Genomic DNA, 19,054 nt, shown 5'->3' on the forward strand with positions numbered 1-19,054 from the left:
AGAGCAGATCTTTACCACAGCTCGTTCTCAGCGCAGGGTCATGGTGGAGAGCCTGCCCAATGTCCATACTCCTTTTCTTTCCTTTGGAAGTGCTCCTTTCAGCCTGAGGGAAGAAATAGAATTAGGGCTTGATGTGTACTGAGGTCTTTAACGTGTTAAGAAATTGGCAGGTAAGGAAGGAAGGTGTCATGGAGGCTCATTCCAGTTGTATTTCCCTACTGGGGCTGTGGAGAGGTAGAATGGATTCAGCTTCCCAGCTCCCTCACAACTTCCCAATCCAATTCCAAGTGGTGTGACTGATGTGTCTTCTGGGGAACAAGGGGATTTCACCATTTGGATGTGAGATGAGCTGAGCTTTTCCTCAGGTTGCACAAGACCAAATAACAGGGTCCTGGAGATGTCTTTGCTGGTCTAGCACCTTTCTCATTAAACAAAATTATCTAAGAAGCAGCAGAATCAGCTGCTGAGAATCAAAAAAATCAATTTTATGGGACTATAAGGCAGCAGCTTCCTCTAAAAATTTGATAGTTTGCAATTAACTTCAACCAAAACATGTCCTGCCTTGACTGGGTCCTGCCAGACTATGTTCTTATGAACCATGGAGAGATTGTTGCTGTCTAAAAACCCAAAACAGGCAAAGCCTCACCAGAAAAGCCCCACCACAAAGTCCTTTGCATGTTCTTCTGATACATTTAGATGTGGACTGTCATGTCAGAGGGCTTTTTTCCCAGTGTTACCCATAAGTCACAATAAGGGGATTGAGCAACATCGTATTTTGCAGAAATTCTGGATTTCTCTCTCTTTCCAGAGCCAGAAGTTGTGTTTACAAACAAGGAGAAGGTGCAGAAAGAGGTGAAAGCTGCACTGTCAGAAAATGCCACGCTGAGCTGCGAGGTGGCCCAGGAGAAAACGGAGGTGAAGTGGTACAAGGATGGCAAACTCATCACCTCCAGCAAGAAGTTCAAGGTGGAGTGCGAGGGCAAGTCTCGTCGTCTGGTGGTGGGTCAGGTGGAGAAGAAAGATGCTGGGGAGTACACCTGTGAGGCTGCTGGCCAAAAACTCACCTTCAAGATCGATGTCACAGGTAGGGGAAGGTTCTTTGTCAGAATTCAGCAGAGGACAATAAAGCAATAATTGAAATAACTATTCCACCGTGACTCAGTTGCAATAGTCTGGGTTTTGTTGCAGGCTGCAGGGTTCACCTGTTTTTCTGTGCTTGGTTGCCTGGATTTGTAGAAATGGGATTATTTGGCTTTAGCATGGTGCAAGCTCTGTCCCATTCTTAGCAGGTTTAACAGCTGCAATTATAAATACAGCGGAAATAATTAATGTTCATATTCCTTCCATTCCTGTGATCCCAAAGGGTGATTTTTTCTACACTGAATTTCTGGAAAGGAAGGAGCCATTACAGAATCCCTGCCTTGTTAGTCTTGCAATCCCATTTAGGAGGACTTAGAGGCTGGAATATATTTTGTCATTTGCAGTCTCAGCAGCAGCACATCTCAAGATGGCTTGTAAACATAATTTTTTTCTGAATTTGGGCTGTTGTGTGATTGAGATCTCAGTATTTTGTGATGTCTTACTATTCCTGCCAGATGCTAAATGCCCCTTTTCTGTGAAATATTCCAAGAAATTGCTTTATTGCGTCTGAGATCTTCAGTAGAAGGAATCTGGGAGCTTATAGTGATAAACAGGACAGATGTTCTTTGGGAAAGTTTGAATTAAATATATTTTTACCTGGTGACTTGGAACTGTAGGGTTGATGCCAAGGCTTCTCTTGGTCCTTTCCATTCCTGGGCTCTTAGTTCCCAATTTTCCAAGTGCCAACTCCATCCCACAGAAGGGTAGACATCACTCAGTGATGGCAATTGGTTTTGGAAAGTGACAACATAAATATTTTCCAAACCCCTGCACAGAAATCTGTAAGATTAATCTCATTTTAACCCTTCATCAATTATTTTCTTCTTTTTCTGTACTCAGAGCCCAAACCTGCATTTATAAACCAGGAGAAGGTCCAGAAGGAGGTGAAGGCTGTCCTGACAGAAAGTGCCACCCTCGTGTGTGAGGTTGCGCAGGACACAACCGAAGTGAAGTGGTACAAGGATGGAAAACTGCTCGTTTCCTCTCGGAAATTCAAAATAGAGACCGTGGGCAAGTCCCGGCGCCTGGTGGTGGAGCAGCTGGAGAAGAAGGACGCTGGGGAATACATCTGTGAGGCTGCAGGCCAGAAGCTGACCTTCAAACTGGAACCAACTGGTGAGTGCCCACTTTGTGGTGTGAAGAGCCAGTCCCTAGGACTGGAATATCCAGTCCCTAGGAAAAATATCCAGTTTTAGAGGAAAACCGGATATTCCTGACACAGCAGCCTTGGCACAGCCACTGTCTCTCCTGGAGAAACACCAGTGAACCACATGACACATTAATTTTTAATGTAGCGGTGCAGAGGTGGGAAATTTGCACTTTTTTGGCAATGTGGAAATGCTACATAGCTTTTTGCTTACCTCTTTCACAAGCTGTATCACCCAACCTCTTTCAGTGGTGGGGAGCTGAAAGTAGAAGTGGGGAGTTTTGAAGAGCAGCAGTGGAGCTGTGGAGAAAAGTGACTCAGAGAAACTTGTCTGCTTCTTGTATATGCCCCAAAAATGCCTGATTTTGTGACAAAGGGTTGTACAAGATAGAAAGGAGGCCAAGAAGAAGGGACTGGAATCACAGAATGATTTGGGTTGGAAGGAACCTTAAAGGTTGAGTTCCAGCCCTCCTGCCAGTGGAGCAAATAGAAAACAGGCCATAAATTCAGCCTATTAATGTTTCTTCTTAATTTTATTTAAAATCCTAAAAATGAGAGGGGAGAGAAAATTATATAGATATTTTTACTTCTAAGGGACAAGCTTTTTATTGGCAGCAGATAAAATATAAATATTTGCATTTCCTTTCTTCTGCTTCTTTTCTAAGCAGAAGCTGTGGATTGCCTGAGCGACCATTTTCTTTTTCCTGCTCAGGAAAAGGTTATACCATCATCAAACATTCAGCCATATTCCCTGGATTGTTACAGGTTATGGATGAGCTGGTGGTGTGAGTCCTGAAGAGAGAGTAATATAAAACTGCTGTGTCAAGGATTTGGGCATAAAGTTTTTAATTTTCCTGGTTTATTGTCTTTTCTAGAACCAGAGGCTAAATTTGAAAATAAAGTTGTCCAGAAAGAGCCTCTCGTTGTTCAAGAACACGAAAGCATCACACTGACGACCTCAGTCACGCCTGAAACCTCTGCAGTGAGGTGGTTCAAGGATGGCACAGAAATCAAAGCCAGCAAGAAATGCGTGATCAAGAGTGAGGGGGCGTCCAGGACGCTGACGGTGAACGCGGCCGAGAGCACGGACTCTGCCCTCTACACCTGCCAGACCAAGGATGACAAGCAGGAATTCAGAGTCCAGGTGAAAGGTGAGCAGTGACCCCAGGTCGTGGCCCAACCCAACAGCTGCACTTCCCTCGTGGTGGAATGGAGGTGAAATCCAAACTCTTCTGAAAACTGTTCCAACCTCAAGGCTTGTTGCGCCTTCTCTGGATGCCCCACCATGGGCCAGAAAAGTTCTCCATCTTCCGAATTTCCAGTTTTTGTCTTTTGCTGGCCAATTTGGAACATGGAAGCCTATGATGGGTACTTCTGGTAGTTGCTCCCCTTCCATTTCTGTATCCTCCTATAGAATGGCAGGGATCTGAAAATACCGTGTCAAAGGAAGCTGCCTGAATTTCCATGTTTCTGGTTAGATTTTTGTCTCCCCTGAGCCCCAAATATTTAGGGCCATTTCATTTATTTATTTATCTATTTATTTATTTCCAAAGTTGGGCAGAACCAGCTTCTTAGAACGGCTTTCTTCCCTTTTCTTCCCTCGCAATTCTCCCTTCTCCTGGATCTCAGAAATCCCAGTGAAGTTTGCCAGGAAGCTGGAGGCTGTGAAAGCCGAGATTGGTGGCAGCGTGTCCCTGAGCTGTGAGCTGAGCCACGCCAAGGGGAAGGTGACGTGGAGCAGGAATGGGGTGGAGATCAAGCCCAGCAAGCGTTTCCAGATCCGTGAGGAGGGAATCAAGCGAACCCTGACGATAACAGGGATCCGGGCTGAGGATGAGGGAGAATATTCCTGCGAGTCCAGGGATGACAAGAGCAGCATCACCATCGTCCCCAAACGTAAGTCTCTAATGGTGGCAGTGTGGAGGGCTCCCTGGCTTTTGTCCTCAGCTGTTACAACCCTGCAAATCTGAGTTTGTTCGTGTGTCTGGGCTGACTCCTGTGTTGAGGACAAAATACAAAATTCCCCTCTCACTCTCAGTGGAGCTGTTAGCGTTCAGGAACACATAATCACAGAATGATTATACCAAGGTGCTTTATTAATGAGCTCTGGGTGTGAGAGGTACACATACCCAAATCTGACCCGACTTGGGTTTGAGCTGAACATGTTTTTATATTCTATCGTTATATAACTTACATATTAATTATTAAACTTACATTGTTCTATTGTATCCATTGATTTCGTCCAGGCATGGATTTCTTGTGATCCCCCGCAAACCCCTCACATAGTTTCTCATGATTCTTTAAACAATAATTATATCTAATCACATCTAACATTTAAATCATTTATCATATACTGACTACACAGGTGCAGTTCCCATGATCTTAGCAAGCACAAGGCCTAGCATTTCCCAGGGCTTACTTTTAACATTTTTTCCAGGGCTTGCCAAGCCTTTCTTTCTAACTCCCCGAATTTTCTATGATTTTAAAATCTTTTGCTATCAGAACCTTTATTTGTGTAAAACATAATGATTGTGAGACCTGTTGGGCTGAGGGCTCTTAATATTTGCCTTCATATAGCATTTGAGGCTGGAATTCAATTTCACAAATAGAAGATGGGATTTTCTTTTTCCCATCTTTTTTTGCTTCTCTTTGTACACAAAATTTACTCAGAAATGGGAAATATGATGGTCCACTCTTGTGATCACTTACTGTAAGTAATCAAACTGCTGCTTCCAAGCTTCCAATAAAGTCATGGAAGCTTTTGGCTGTTTGAAGGTGCTCATGCCATGCCTCAAGGACATGCTCCTGAATGTTTTACTCCTATCCATCAGCTCCCAGAGTGGTGAAATTTGTCACAAGTCTCAACAGCGTGGTGTCTGAGGAGGGAAAAGAGGCCGTGTTCAAGTGCACCGTCTCCCCCGGTGATGCCGTGGTCACCTGGCTCAGGAACGGGGCCAAGATTGAAGCCAGCAAGAAATACGTGATCTCTCAGAAGGACACCAACCACAGCCTCACCATCACTGACCTGACACTGGAAGATGCAGCTGAAATCACTGCCAATGCTGAGGGCGTGGAAAGCACAGCCAACCTCAGAGTCCGAGGTAAGAAAGGCTGGAAACGGCACCCTGCCCATGGCAGGGGCCTGGAATTAGATGGTCTTAAAGGTTCTTTCCAAGCCAAGCCATTCTATGATTTTGTTTTATGTGGCTTTCCTTCTAATTAATTATGTTAGCAGCAGGGATTTTCTGCTTTTGCATCATTAAATAAGAGTGCCCAGAACACTTTGGGTGAGACACTGGTTTAATTTTCTTTCAAAGCCTGTTTTCTGGATCCTCTGCATTCCTACTATTTCCTCTCTTGCAGAGGCCTCAATCTCCTTCAAGAAGAAGCTGGAGCCCAAAACAGTTGAAGAGAGGGAGACAGTGACCTTGGAGGTAGAGCTGACCAAGCCTGCAGAGGTGAAGTGGATGAGGAACAGCATCGTGCTGAAGCCCAGTGACAAGATCGAGATCAAAGCTGAGGGAACAAAGCACACCTTGGTGGTCAAGGACATCTCCTTTGCAGACCGGGGCTTCTACTGCTGTGAGAGCCCCGATGACAAGACCCAAGCCAAGATCAATGTGGAAAGTGAGTTCAGTGATCCTCAGTTCTGTAAATACCCCAGGCAGGGTTTGGAGGTTTATCTGCATTATCATGGGCACACAGGGACAAAAACCATGGGCTTGGCCACCAGTCAAATGACGGAGAGGAGGTGAAAGCTAAACAGTGAACAGAGAATGTCTGACTGGTTCCTGTTGCCTTCACCTCATCCCAACAGCTTTGGCCATTAAGCTTCTTAAAAGACTGTTTGTAAAAGTGCTCAGTTCTTTTCCCCAGGATTGGGATTGACGAGCAGAGAGACGGCTTTCGCCTTCGGACTGAGGATGTTTATTTTTCTTATCTGTGTTACATTCTCACAGACAGTGAGCACTTGTACTCACTGACCTAGCAAGCTACAAATGGAGACCCAGGGCTCTGTCCACAAGGCCTTTTATGCATAAATTATCCAATTATCAAATGCCAACTCATTTATTTTTACTTTTAACCCAATAACCAAACACCCGTGTTCCGCACTGCGAGCTTTTCTATCCAATCACCCAATACCACCCAAAACCACGAAGAAGGCAGAAAGGCAAAGACAAGCAATGCCCCAGAACATCCATCTTGTCCCTCATTCACTGCTATATCTCAAACTCCAAATTTTTCACCCAGTGACTTAACATAATTCTATCTAACTCACACATTTGCATTCTCAGCTTCTCCACTCAGTTTTAGAAGCCTTCTCCATGGTCTTAAATTAAACCCAGTGTTCTCTTGAGTGTCTGAGCCTGTCAGCACAGATAAAGGGACATTTTCTGTGCTTGGGGCTCCAACAATTGTTCTCTTTACTCTCTTTCTCACTCCCTGATATGCTGTGTTTTTCCTTGGTATCATTTTTTAGCAAAAAAAATCCCTCTTCAGCCATTTCTTGGCCTGATTTTTCTCTGCAAACCACCTCATGTTCAGAACGTCTCTTTATATTCAGTCAGGCTCTAAAAATCTACAAAAGCAAATCTCTCTGAGAGTGTTTCCCTCTTGGCTAAACTAATGGTGTCTCATCCATAGCCCTGTACTTTTGTCACTTTCCTAGATCTTTTTGTCATAATTGTCACGGGATAGCTGAAGGTAGGATTTAATCACTCAAGGACTATCTAATTTTATCCATAAAGTCCTTGCCACCAACTGGTGCTGGGCTGGTCCTAAATAATAGGTGAGGAAGGACTTGAAAACAGTCTTTTGGGTGTTTGGTGTCTTACAAAGTGGAAGGGAACAAGGAAATAATGGACTTCAGGTGCAGTGAGAAAGATCTAGGTTATATTCTAAAAATGCTTTTTAATGGTCAGACGACTGAAGAGGTTGTCTGGGGCAGTCTTGGAGCCTTCATCGTGTTTCTGGGATTTTTTTTAATTGGCAACTTAATTACTTTTAGTGGTGATACAAGTTTAAACACTAAATCTGTTTTACCAGATGACAGGGCATGGATGTCTTGTGATAGGAACAGGTAATGTCCACCTAAACCATGGATGCTTTGGCCACCAGCCTGTGAGGTGGCCAGCACTTTTTGCACCATGTCATGGATTGTTTTTTTCCTTTTACTGTAGCTTTTTGCTGCCATCTCTGTTTTTTCCTAACTGCAGAGTATTGCCATGGACTTTCTTTTACTAAAAACTGATAGAACTTGGTAGAAAGTGGGGCCAGTGGTGTTTTCTGTGATATTTGGTTCACCTGTTTGTCTCTTGAAAGCATCCATTTAAAAAATAGCAGCTATGTTAGTGGTGTGGTCATGGACAGGTTTTATTCCCTGTAAAAACGATTGTTTAATTGGAAAATTCTGACTAATTGGAAGGTACATAATCCCTTTTGGAAGTCCTCAGGCTATTTCACAGCTGTGAGATCTCCAACTTTTCCGTGTTGTTTTCCAGTGAGGCAGATCAAGCTGGTGAAAGGCCTTCAGCCCCAGGAGGTGGCTGAGAAAGGGACTGTCACCTTCGAGGTGGAGGTGTCACACGAGGACGTGGAGGGGACCTGGCAGAAGGACGGCGTTCGTCTGAAGCCCGCACCCAACATCAGCTTCGGTGTCCTGGGCAAGAAGCACTCCCTGACTCTCTCCTCGGTGTCACTGGAAGATGCAGGACTCATCTCCTTCAGAGCAGAAGGCATCAGCTCATCGGGGAGGCTCACTGTGACAGGTAGGGCAGGCACAGAAGGCTCCAGCCCTGCTTGGGGTGCACACAATTGTCTTCTCCTGACCTGGAGAGCAAACTTAAGGGGGAAACAAATTTTTCTTGTAGCTTCAAGGGGTTAATTGTAGTTAACCCCTTGCAGAGTAATATTTCCTTCTAGTGCCAGCAGGATCATTGTGGCATCGCTGTCCACAGAACAGTGATAAAGTTGGAAGGGAATGATCAAGTGTCCAAACCAATACAAATTTTATTTATCACAGAAGTCAGGCTCTGCCTACCCATCAGTGCTTGTGTGACCCCATTCCCCACTCACTGGACTTTCTCTTTCCTTCCCAGAATTACCTGTGAGGATCAGCAAACCTCTGGCAGACGTCAATGTAACTCAGAAGCTCAAGGCCACATTCGAGTGTGAGCTGTCCAAACCCAATGCCTATGTGAAGTGGTTCAAGGTACAGCACTTAATGGATTGTGATATTTTAATTTCTGACTTCTCTGGATGGAAATGGGAGCCTTTAATTCTACTTAATTCATTTAATTCAACTTAATTTAATTCAGGGAATATGAGCCTAAGTCTTTTCAGTAAAGCCCTTAGCATTACTCTCTTGTCCTTATGTTCATTTACTCTCCCAATTTATCACTCTCAGGTTTTTATTTACTGTATTTGTATATTGGATTGAAATTAAACTTTTCTAGTGTTGTACAGAATGTGAGCACTGCTGTTACAGATTTGCAGTCTTGTGCTTCACTCCACACTGAGCAGTATTCACCCAGGATTTACAGCCTTTTTTGGGAAATGTGACATAAGGGGAAGCTTCAATTTCCTTTGTCAGTGACAATCCAATTCCCTTTCCCTAGAGAGTAATTTTGGGGATCAGCTCTGGCATTTCATGTACTTCCCTTGGGGCAAAGCTGATACTTTCCTTAATTTGGGGTAGCATCAATTCTTCAAGGTGGAATTTGGGCTGGAAGGCTCAACTCAAACCTCCTGCCATGAGCAGGGTGATCTTCAATCACATCAGGTTGCTCAGAGCCCTGTTCAACCTGCTCATGAATGATTCCTGGGATGGGACATCCACCACCTCTTTGGGCTACCTGTGCCAGCGTTTTGCCACCCTCATTCTGAAAAACTTCTTATTTCCTGTCTAAATTTGACCCTCTTTTAGTTTGAAACCATTTATGTCTGAAGGGACTCACTGCCAACCTTGCATGGTGTTTTAAGCCTTCAAAAAGGTGTCTGAGATCATCCAAAATTTATTTGTGTTCTGCAGCCATTCCAACTACCTGAAATCCTTGCCCTGTGATGAATATTCAACACAATTTCCTTTAAACATATTTTTCCATTCAGTCCAACAATAAGGATTAAATAAGCACAGATCTGAATGTCTGTTTTGCTCACTGCAGGTGTACAGGAGTTGAGGGTGATCTATTTTGACCTTTTCCCCTTCTAGGATGGGAAGGAGATCCAGCAAAGTAAAAACATTGGGATGATCTCCCAAGGAAATAAGAGAAGCCTCATTATTCACAAGTGTGAATATGAAGACCAGGGAACCTATACATGTCAAGCAGCTGAAGACAAGACATCAGCTACTCTAAAGGTTCATGGTATGTTTGGTTGAAGTAGGAAAATACATTTACTGCAGCATTTTTGCCTGCGCACCAAGAAATTCTTTGTGAGCTTTTCACAATTGCTCATTTTGGTTACATTTCTCTTCCTGGTGAGAAAATGCTGGCAAAGCTGTCCTGTGCTTGCAGTATTTTTGGAAGAGGTCCTAACTCAGTTTTCCATTTATCATAAGTGATTTCTGTTCTCTGGAATCTGAATGGTGTTTCTGGATTGGCACATCAGGAAATACCGGACAGCCTGGCCCAAAGCAAGGATTCAGAGTCTGGTGTTGGTGTGGTTTGGTGGCACCATTGTCACAGGGGAACTTTGCCTGAATAGGGACTGGAAAAGCCTTGGGTATGAGCTCAAGAAGTGCCCTAATTTTAGCTTGTAAATCATAAGGAAAGGGTCATTATTTCTGCCTGCACCTCTCCTTTATGCTGGAGGCAGGTTTTCCATCTGAGTGTTGCACTGAGCAACTGATGAAGCACCAGGTGTGTTTTGTCACCAGGCTCTGAAGCACCCGGGATAAGCTCTGACATAAAGGCACATAACTCAACAGACAGCTCTGCTGTGCCCTGGCAAATGTTATTTTCTAAAGGGGCATCTGAAAATCAGATCAGCTTTTTCTTAGTGAGAGACAGAGCTTCTTTCTCATTGCTTACTAGATGCTGTCCTCATGTGGCCGCTTGGGTTCAGCAGTATCTTCATGAACATCTGAACCATTGCTCTGTTGAATTCCCCCTTTTCTCCCTGGTTTTGGGATTGGGGTGGGTTGCTGCTGGCATTTCAGCTCTGCCTCTGAGGCTGATCCAAGGAGTATCAGTGCCTTCTCTTTCAAAAAGAAGGGGCTGCAGCAGCACAGATAAATAGATCAGTTCTGACAAAAGGAGTGCCAAGGTGCAGAGTTAAAGAGGATTATACTCAGTTCAGGAGACTCTGAAAAAAGATATCTCCTGTGTAAAACAGAGGAGAGCATGCAGAGAAGCATGAATGAGGCAAGTTTATAATGACCTAAGATTGTAGACTTGTGTTTAGTTTTTCTTGGCTAATTTGCTTTCATTAATATGTGTATTTCTTTCATTAATACCTGCATGAAGTTCCAGCATCTATAAATTCCTCCTGCAATAAACTTCAGCCATGAAAAGTATTCACTGTGTTGAAGAGAGAAACTACCTGGGAAGAAAGGCTGCTCTAGAATAAAACACAAACCCGTTTTTTTTCCGTGTAATTATGCAGAAAGTAAACACACCATGCCCACTCATTTTGGAAGAAACCCCCAAATAAATATTTATCTTTCTGTTTTCACAGCCCGAGATATCAAGATTGTAAAACCACTGGAAGATGTGGAAGTGAATGAATACGAGAGTGCATCTTTTGTCTGTGAGATCTCACATGACGAGGTCGAAACCCAGTGGTACAAAAATGACAACAAGCTGAAGACTTCTGACAACATCAAAATGCGGCAGGACGGTAGGAGGAAAAAAGGGGGATTTTGTTCTGGAATGGGGGTGGGTTGGAGGAGGGGCTGGCATGGGAGACTAGAAAATAGGGTTTTGCTCTGGGATAGCTGAGCTGAGTCTGTTTGTGTGCCTCTCCCCAGGAAAGAGCTATTCCCTGACTTACACGCGTGTCCACGTCGAGGATGCGGCTGAGATCAGATTCGTGGCAGAAAAGGCAGAATCTCGTGCTCAGCTGACCGTAAAAGGTAATTCTGCTGTTGGTGCCAGCACTGCTTCTGCTCTCTCACATTACAAACCAGTTCACTTCCCTCACTTTGGATGTGAAGGTTAAAAAGTCCTACAGTGATCAGGGAAAGAAAACCTGCTTGCTTTACTGCCTGGTAAATATCAGCTGGGAGTTGATTTTGGCTTAATTCCATTTAATTGTCTCAGGAGGTTGGATTTGCACCTTTAGACATTTAAAGTTGTGTGTGAAATTTGAGGGACAAAAAGCAGTAGCTTGACTTTTCCTTGAATTTTCACTTTCTGGTGTATGTTATGACACAACCCAGCATTTTTGGGTGTGTTTAACTAAAACAATGGGATAGAAGGAGAGAAAAGGAAGATGTTTGAATTAACACATTGCTGAGGAGCTCAGGAAACTGGAGATCAGCCCCTGGTTTTGCCGTGGCACTGCTGTGGGATGTTGAGGAAACCACCTGTTACTTCTGCAGTTCAGCCACTCCAGTGGTGAAATATGGACGAAAAGTTTCCCTTTAATTAGCTCTTACTAATTAAACTTGTTAATTGATCGCTTAGCATAGCGGGGATTCCTGTCATCATCCAAACTGCTGAACATAAAAGAATTGTTGCTAGTGAGTTTTTATGGAGACATTCCTACACACTCCGTTTCCTTTGCTCTTGTAGAGCTGCCCGTAAAGATCGTGAAGCCTCTGCGGGATAAGATCGCCCTGTGGAAGCACCGGGGCTTCCTGGAGTGCCAGGTGTCCCGAGCCAATGCCAAGGTCCGCTGGTTCAAGAAGGACGTGGAAATTCACCCCGGTGAGAAATACGAAATCGTGAGCGAGGGCGTCTATCGGAAACTCATCATCAACGACGCCGACTACGAAGACGAGGACACGTACACGTGTGACGCCTTCGATGACAAAACCACTGCTAATTTCTTCGTTGAAGGTGGAAACCCCTTTTTTTTTTTTCACCCCTAGAATGCACTGGGAGGAGGATGGGCTGATTCATTTGTTAACTTTGGAAACACAGTACTGCTGAAAAAGGATTTTTATTCCATGTTAGTTATTCTGAAGCCCACTGGTGATTCCTTTTACACACAGGAACATCGTGAAAAATTAATATATGGTATATTCCCCTAAGGAAAATGAGGAAATTCCCATTCCAGAGGTGTTTATCAAATGTATTGGATAAAGCCTGTTTTTCAGATAAATGTTGCAGCTCCTTTTATCAACACCTGCATTCCAATGAGCCCTCCTTTCCATTTTATAGCACTACGTGTTTGATATGAGGATAGGAAGGTGACTTTAGGACTAGGACTAGGAATCAAGAGATACAGATTCACTTTCTGGCCTGTGACCAGCAATATCTATTTGCTTTTATACAGAATATAAAAGATGTTTTAAGGCCTTTTGAGTTCATAAGTGCAGAAAGGATGTCATGAGTGTTCAGACTGATAATGGGAAAGCTTTCCTGACTCCTAAATCCCTGCTCTCTTGTTCCATCCAGAGCAAGCCATTAATATTGTAAAAGAATTGTGTGATGAGGATGTGACTGAGCCTGAAGAAGCCAATTTTGAATGTGAGACATCCATTCCATCTGTGAAACCTGCCAAGTGGTTCCTGAAGGGAGCAGCCTTGCAGGCTGGCAGAAACGTCATCATGCAGCAGGAAGGCACCATCCACAGGCTGACAATAATAAAAACAAGTGTTGATATGACAGGCACCATCCAGTTCTCCATTGGCAAATCCAAATCCACAGCAAACCTGCTCGTCAGAGGTAATGAGATTTTAATACATATCATGCGAATCAGAACAAAGATCTTCCCTCTCACAGTACCTGGAAAGTAATTTGTCATAAATATTCTTTATTCTGGGCTGGGTTCTTGGGACTGTGTGTGCACCTGGAAGATCTGTTTAGCTCCCAGCTGCAATTGGAAGTTGTTGGAAGCAATGATGGACGCACCAACTGAGCCAGAAATGTCTTAGGAAAGGATCTGATTAAATGACTTTGGTGTCCCTGGTATTCAAATCTATCAAGCTAAAACTGGTTTCTGGTTTATTTTTATTCTCTTGACTTTACCAAGGAGGACAAAACAGATGAAATTTGCCAGGAGAGTTTATTTTGTCCCATTTCTGAACTAGACAAGTTTGATAGCTCATTTACTTAATTCATTTTGTCGTTGACTTGATCTAGGACAAAGCCTCAAGGCTTTTTATCTTCTACTGTCACCATGGTAAATCTCTCCAATCACGTCCTGAAGTCCTTGTTTTGTCTTTAATTTGCTCTTGAATGAAAACTTCAATTAGAGAGCAATTCAGCAAGCACTGAGCCAGAAGTGGACCATGAATTTGGTGGTTAATATACAGTATTATCTTACAGGAATCAGCTTTTCTTATAGATCATCATGCTGTTGTAGCCTCAAACTCGGTTAGAGACACTTGTACCAGGATCTGACCAGTTCACAAAACAGTTGTGAAAGCCACATGTGAAATGAATAGGCATGAAATACAGATTAAAACCTTTCTCCTCTTTAGATTGATCCATTCTTCTTCCCCACCCCTGCTTTGCAGATTACCACATCCAGATCACCAGGAAGCTGGAGGACAAGACCGTCCTGGAGCGACACTCAGTCATCCTGTCCTGTGACTTCAGGCCTTCCCCAAAGCACGTGAAGTGGTTCAAGGGCCAGGTGCTCATTGAGCCCTCGGAGAAGTACAAAATCAAGCGGGATCAGTACTCAGCAGAGCTGAAGATCATGAAGGTAAAGCCCGAGGATGCTGGTGTGTACAAGTGCAGGGCTGGGATCGCTGAGACCGAAGCCACGCTGAGCGTTGAAGGTACGAGAGCTTTGCAGCAGCAGAGCTGGCCTGATGCTGGTCTTTGTGATTCTCTGTTTCACTTGGGGTTCCTCCTCCTGAGGAGAGGTGGATCCCCACAATTACCTTCTAATTTTATATAAGTCAGTGTCACAAGCAAACTGATCCTGAAATCCACAATCCTGAAATCCATCTCTTGCTGTGAAGCTGGTAATGTGTGTGGGAGGGCACCATGTGGGTGAAGTACAAATTAACGTTTGTCAAGACACATGATTGTCCATTTCATACAAGGAATTAGACCTCTGGTGCTTTTAACTAAAAATATCCTTTCTGTTAAATTGATATAGGCCTCTGATTCTGGTGATCTTGGCTGTGGTTTTCATTTCCTGACTGTTATGTCAGTTTCTCTATCAGCTATACATTTGTCTACTTTCTATATATATATATTTTATAACTATTATTATATATCTGAATACAATTGTTATTCATAGTGATGCTCTACCCCATATGGGCATGGAACTGTTTCTAGCTAGTTCTTCCCCCTCAGGTGACACTGCAAGAAAAGATATTCACTGTGTCACTTCCAGCAAGACTTGGAGCTGAGCCACAGGATCATTTCCAAAAGTCGAGGGAGCAGCTCTTGGTAGCAGTTTGGCTTTGCAGATGTTCTTTGTTGAATGTGTTGTCAAACACTGAAATGAGCTCCTCAGGGCAGTGATGTCACCATCCCTGGAGGGATTGAAAGGTTTTGGAGATGTGGTTTCATGGAGACCTTGGCAGTTGCTGAGGGAATGGTTGGACTCAATCTTAGAGGCCTTTTCCAACCTAAATGATTCTGTGACTCCATTCTATCCAAACAAATATATATATTAAAAATAAAAAAATTAAATTCAAATAATAGTCCCAACCCCTCTTCAGAGTTATCTCATCCTTGAAAACAGCATTCCATGAGTGAAGAAGCTGCAAGGAGAAATCTCTGCCCAAGGACGGGGAAAGCAAAGAATCAAAATCCTCTTGCTCCCTGAACCTGAGCAAGCTGCTGAATCTCTTTGTATTTTGCCTTTGTGGCCAAAATCATTGTCTTCATCTCATCCTCTGTGTCACAATTTCCCTGGAAACGAGGGACAATTTACTTAAAATGCATTTGTGTGTGCAGTGACAGGCACACAGGGACTGGAGCTCTGTGGGATGCTTAGGGTCACTATAATTTTAGAAAAAAAATACTTATTTTTAAATAAAACACAAACAAAACCTCCAAACTGATTTATCTATAAAAAGAAAACAGAAAGCTCTAGACAACTTTGATTAGTTCTTTATAATAGATTTTTTGTTGTTGTTGTTGTTGTTGTTGGAGAAAATGCAGAACCAAGTAAGCAAAATGTGGTGACCAAAGGTGTGCAGGAGACCAGAACAAATCTTCTGATTAACTTCCATGAAATTTTTTTATGATAACAACTGATTTATGGTGATGGTGGTGATGATGCCCCTTGGTTTCCCTCAGCCCGCAATGTAGAGGTCCTGAAGCACCTGCAGGACGTGGAGATCGAGGAGGACAGTTCTGCTGTGTTCTCCTGCGAGCTGTCCCACGATGACGAGGACGTGGAGTGGTTCCTCAATGGCACCCTCCTCTACACCAACAACTTCAACGACATCAAGAGCGTTGGCAAGTGCTACACGCTGACCATGAAGCAGGTGAAGCCTGAGGATGCTGGCACGGTGACAATGAAGTCAGACAAGGTGTCAGAGACCGTGAGGCTGAAGGTGATAGGTGGGTCCAGATCACGCTCCTGAATGAAGGGTGCAAATGAGCCATTATTTACCAAATCCATGGGGCAAGCCTGCTTAATAGATAAAAAACATTGAGCTATGAAATATGGGCCATGAGGATGGGTGAAGGGTCTGGAAGGGAAGTCTTGAGAGTAGCAGCTGAGGTTATGTGTCACTGTCCGACACAAAATGATTCACACAGATGCAGTTTGAAGTGAGATGAAAGAAGAAGGAAGTTTATTTGTTCTTTCAGTATTTATAGGTTTTCAACAGTGACCAGGGATTGGATAGTCAGGTCACCGCCTTCCCAACCACATTGGCTGTGAGAGATGTCCACCAAAAGGCAAATCTTTAATGGAATGTATAAACACCTATGTTTATGGTTACTTTCCTGGGAAAGTAGCTAGAAATTATGAAAACAATATCGAAAGGCCTGATTCTCTGGGCGACAGTTTTGTGATTTGGTCAGCTGGAGGAGACTGAGGAGAGACCTCACTCAGGTCTTCAATGTCTTCATCAGGGGAAGTGGAAGGGCAGGTACTGATCTCTTCACTCTGGTGGTCAGTGACAGGACTTGAGGAAACGGCTGGACCTGAGTCATGGGAGGTTTAGGCTGGATATCAGGAAAAGGTTCTTCCCTCAGAGGGTGGTGGGCACTGAACAGGCTCCTCAAGGCAAGATCATGGTCCCAAGGCTGCCAAAGCTCCAGGAGGGTTTAGATAATATTCTCAGGGACAGGAGGGGGTTGTTGGGATGTCTGTGCAGGGACAGGTGTTGGATTGGATGATCCTTGTGGGTCCCTTCCAACTCAGGAAATTCTATAATTCTGTGGTTTTTAATACATCAGTTCTGGAGCTGGATTCAGTCAGCCACGAGAAAACAGTTTCCTGCTGTCCTTCATATGTCTGAAAGTTCAGTCACACAACTGAGTTTCTGTGGTTTAGCACATTCTTGGGCACCCTCAGTGAGCGTGCAGGTGACACCCTGCTGAGTGGGGTATTGTATGCCTGAGGGGACACCCAGAGGGACATGGACTCACACAAGAAGTGAAGCTCTCGAGCTACAGCTGGGTTGGGGGAGCCCCTTGTGTCAACACAATCTTGGGATGAAGGGATTTGGAGCAGAATGAAGCATTGAGAGCAGGATGAAGCACTTGGGGGTGCTGGAGAGTGACACCGGTTTAGGTTCTGCGTTGGTATCAGCAATATTTCCAAGGATTTATTAATGTCTCTAAATATTTGATAGCAACTGAAAGTTTCCCAAACATCCTGGTTGTTCTGTTTTGCCTCTTGACCTTCAGAGAAACCTGCTGTCTTCATGAAATCCTTGGATGACATTTTCGGTGAGGAGCGAGGAGTGATCAAACTGGAATGTGAAGTCTCCAAAGAGAAGGTCAAACCTGTTTGGAAGAAGGATGGTGTGAAGATCACTTCTAGCAAGAAGTATGAGGAGACACAGTCTGGGAAGACCCTGTGCCTCATTATCCATGACCTTGAGAAGACAGATGCGGGGTTATACACCTGTGACATCGGCACTGATGTTGCCAAATCAAAGGTCAGCGTTCAGGGTAAGTGTTGTAGACAGCGGCATCTCAAGGGGTGTTAAAAATATGGGTGGGCTTGATCCCTTGGGTTCTCACCTGTTCCTGAGCAAATCTCACGTAATACTGTGATGTCTCAACAATCCAAATTTAATTTTGGTGTAAGTATATCTGGGGTTTCTAAGTGAAAAATCAGGTGTCAGGAAGGTAGTGACAATATTTTCTTCCTGAACATCCATAAAGTGCAGAAATCCTCCAAGAAAAGCAAAAATTTCTCCAAAAAAAATCACAACTAATGACAAAGAAATCCCCCAAGCAGCCTGTTTCATATTTTGAGCTATTGACTCAGAGTCCATTGTAGGAACACAAAAGCAGGACAACAATATCTGTTGTGGAACCCAGCTGTTCAGCCTGTCCTCTAATCCTGTCAGCCTGAAGGACAAAGAATTGTTCATGGCTTCTAAACTCATCATGCTAATGAGAAAAATTTTGAATTTACCTGGTTTGAACACCGGGAGTAGCAAGTCAAAAAATTCAAATTTCCTATTTCTCCTGTCAGCATGGAGAAGAGCCTCACCCATTGTCCCTGAGGCTTTTTTTCTTATGGCTTTTATCTTCTCTCACTCATTGAATCTTGAATCTTCCCCACTAAGTTGTTCTTCATTCAGTCCGTCCTGACCACAGCCAGAAGATTCACATTTTGCTTTTTTGTGCAACTTTGAGAAGATTCTGAGTCTGAAAAATCCTTCCCATGCCACGGCCATCTGTAAGGAATGCAGCTGTGTCCTGCCAATCTCTGCTCTCGTATGAGTTAACAGCACCATTCATCTACTCATGTCTATCATAAAAGCATTTTTAACTTGTATTAATGTAATTTTTTGTTCTCCAGAACTGAACATTGGCATCACCAAACGGCTCAAGAACACTGAAATCCAGGAGGGAGAAGATTGCACTTTTGAGTGCATTTTGTCCCATGAAAGCATTGATGACTTCAATTGGACACTGAATGGGAGAAAAGTGGAAAGTGGGGGGAGATTTAAAGCCTCCAATGCAGGTCGGAAATACACACTGAGTATCAAAAATGTGATTCCTGATGACACTGGGGAAGTCATCTTCACTGCCCGTGGTCTCACCTCCAAGGCTTCCCTGGTTGTGAAAGGTAACGGGATCAGAAAAGCTCTGGGTGTATTTTCTTAAGGTTTGTCAGCAAACAGCAACCTTCCCTGTGATCCTTTAAGAGCTGAGATTTTTCCTTAAAAACAAGTGAAATGCTGAAATTTTTAATAGATATTTGAGAACTGACTGCACTAGGTAATGTGTACAGATTATTACAGCCCAGACTGTGCATCAGAGATAATCACCCAAGGCTCCTGGGTGGTCAGTGGAGAGAAGGAATTAGTAATTTTCAGACATAGGTCATAATGTGCAGTTAGTCCTTTTCCACAGAATCAGGAAATCCCAGAATGGTTTGGGTTGGAAGGAACCTTCCATCATCTTGGTCCAACCTTGCACAGGTTGCCCAGAGCAGCTGTGGCTGCCCCTGGATCTCTGGAAGTGTCCAAGGCCAGCTTGGACAGGGCTTGGGACA

The 19,054-nt window shown here is 43.8% G+C and overlaps 1 protein-coding gene across 28 annotated transcripts in view; it reads left to right on the top strand.

Moving 5' to 3' along the window:
- Window positions 1-19,054, top strand: part of OBSCN (obscurin, cytoskeletal calmodulin and titin-interacting RhoGEF) — a 174,059-nt gene that overhangs the window by 38,651 nt on the left and 116,354 nt on the right. For 27 of the 28 annotated variants that reach the window (XM_058831609.1, XM_058831598.1, XM_058831606.1 and 24 more), the window contains 17 exons: window positions 809-1,084; window positions 1,981-2,256; window positions 3,163-3,438; window positions 3,917-4,183; window positions 5,119-5,388; window positions 5,651-5,914; window positions 7,789-8,055; window positions 8,386-8,498; window positions 9,498-9,651; window positions 10,964-11,125; window positions 11,256-11,360; window positions 12,022-12,288; window positions 12,850-13,119; window positions 13,914-14,180; window positions 15,661-15,927; window positions 17,227-17,493; window positions 18,356-18,625. In XM_058831609.1, the coding sequence (XP_058687592.1) occupies window positions 809-1,084; window positions 1,981-2,256; window positions 3,163-3,438; window positions 3,917-4,183; window positions 5,119-5,388; window positions 5,651-5,914; window positions 7,789-8,055; window positions 8,386-8,498; window positions 9,498-9,651; window positions 10,964-11,125; window positions 11,256-11,360; window positions 12,022-12,288; window positions 12,850-13,119; window positions 13,914-14,180; window positions 15,661-15,927; window positions 17,227-17,493; window positions 18,356-18,625 (4,038 nt within the window). The remainder of the gene's footprint in view (window positions 1-808; window positions 1,085-1,980; window positions 2,257-3,162; window positions 3,439-3,916; window positions 4,184-5,118; window positions 5,389-5,650; window positions 5,915-7,788; window positions 8,056-8,385; window positions 8,499-9,497; window positions 9,652-10,963; window positions 11,126-11,255; window positions 11,361-12,021; window positions 12,289-12,849; window positions 13,120-13,913; window positions 14,181-15,660; window positions 15,928-17,226; window positions 17,494-18,355; window positions 18,626-19,054) is intronic. The other variant, XM_058831612.1, reaches the window with a different exon arrangement.

The sequence above is a fragment of the Poecile atricapillus genome, chromosome 2 (assembly GCF_030490865.1).
Source record: "Poecile atricapillus isolate bPoeAtr1 chromosome 2, bPoeAtr1.hap1, whole genome shotgun sequence".
In the NCBI taxonomy this organism is placed as follows: Eukaryota; Metazoa; Chordata; class Aves; order Passeriformes; family Paridae; genus Poecile; species Poecile atricapillus.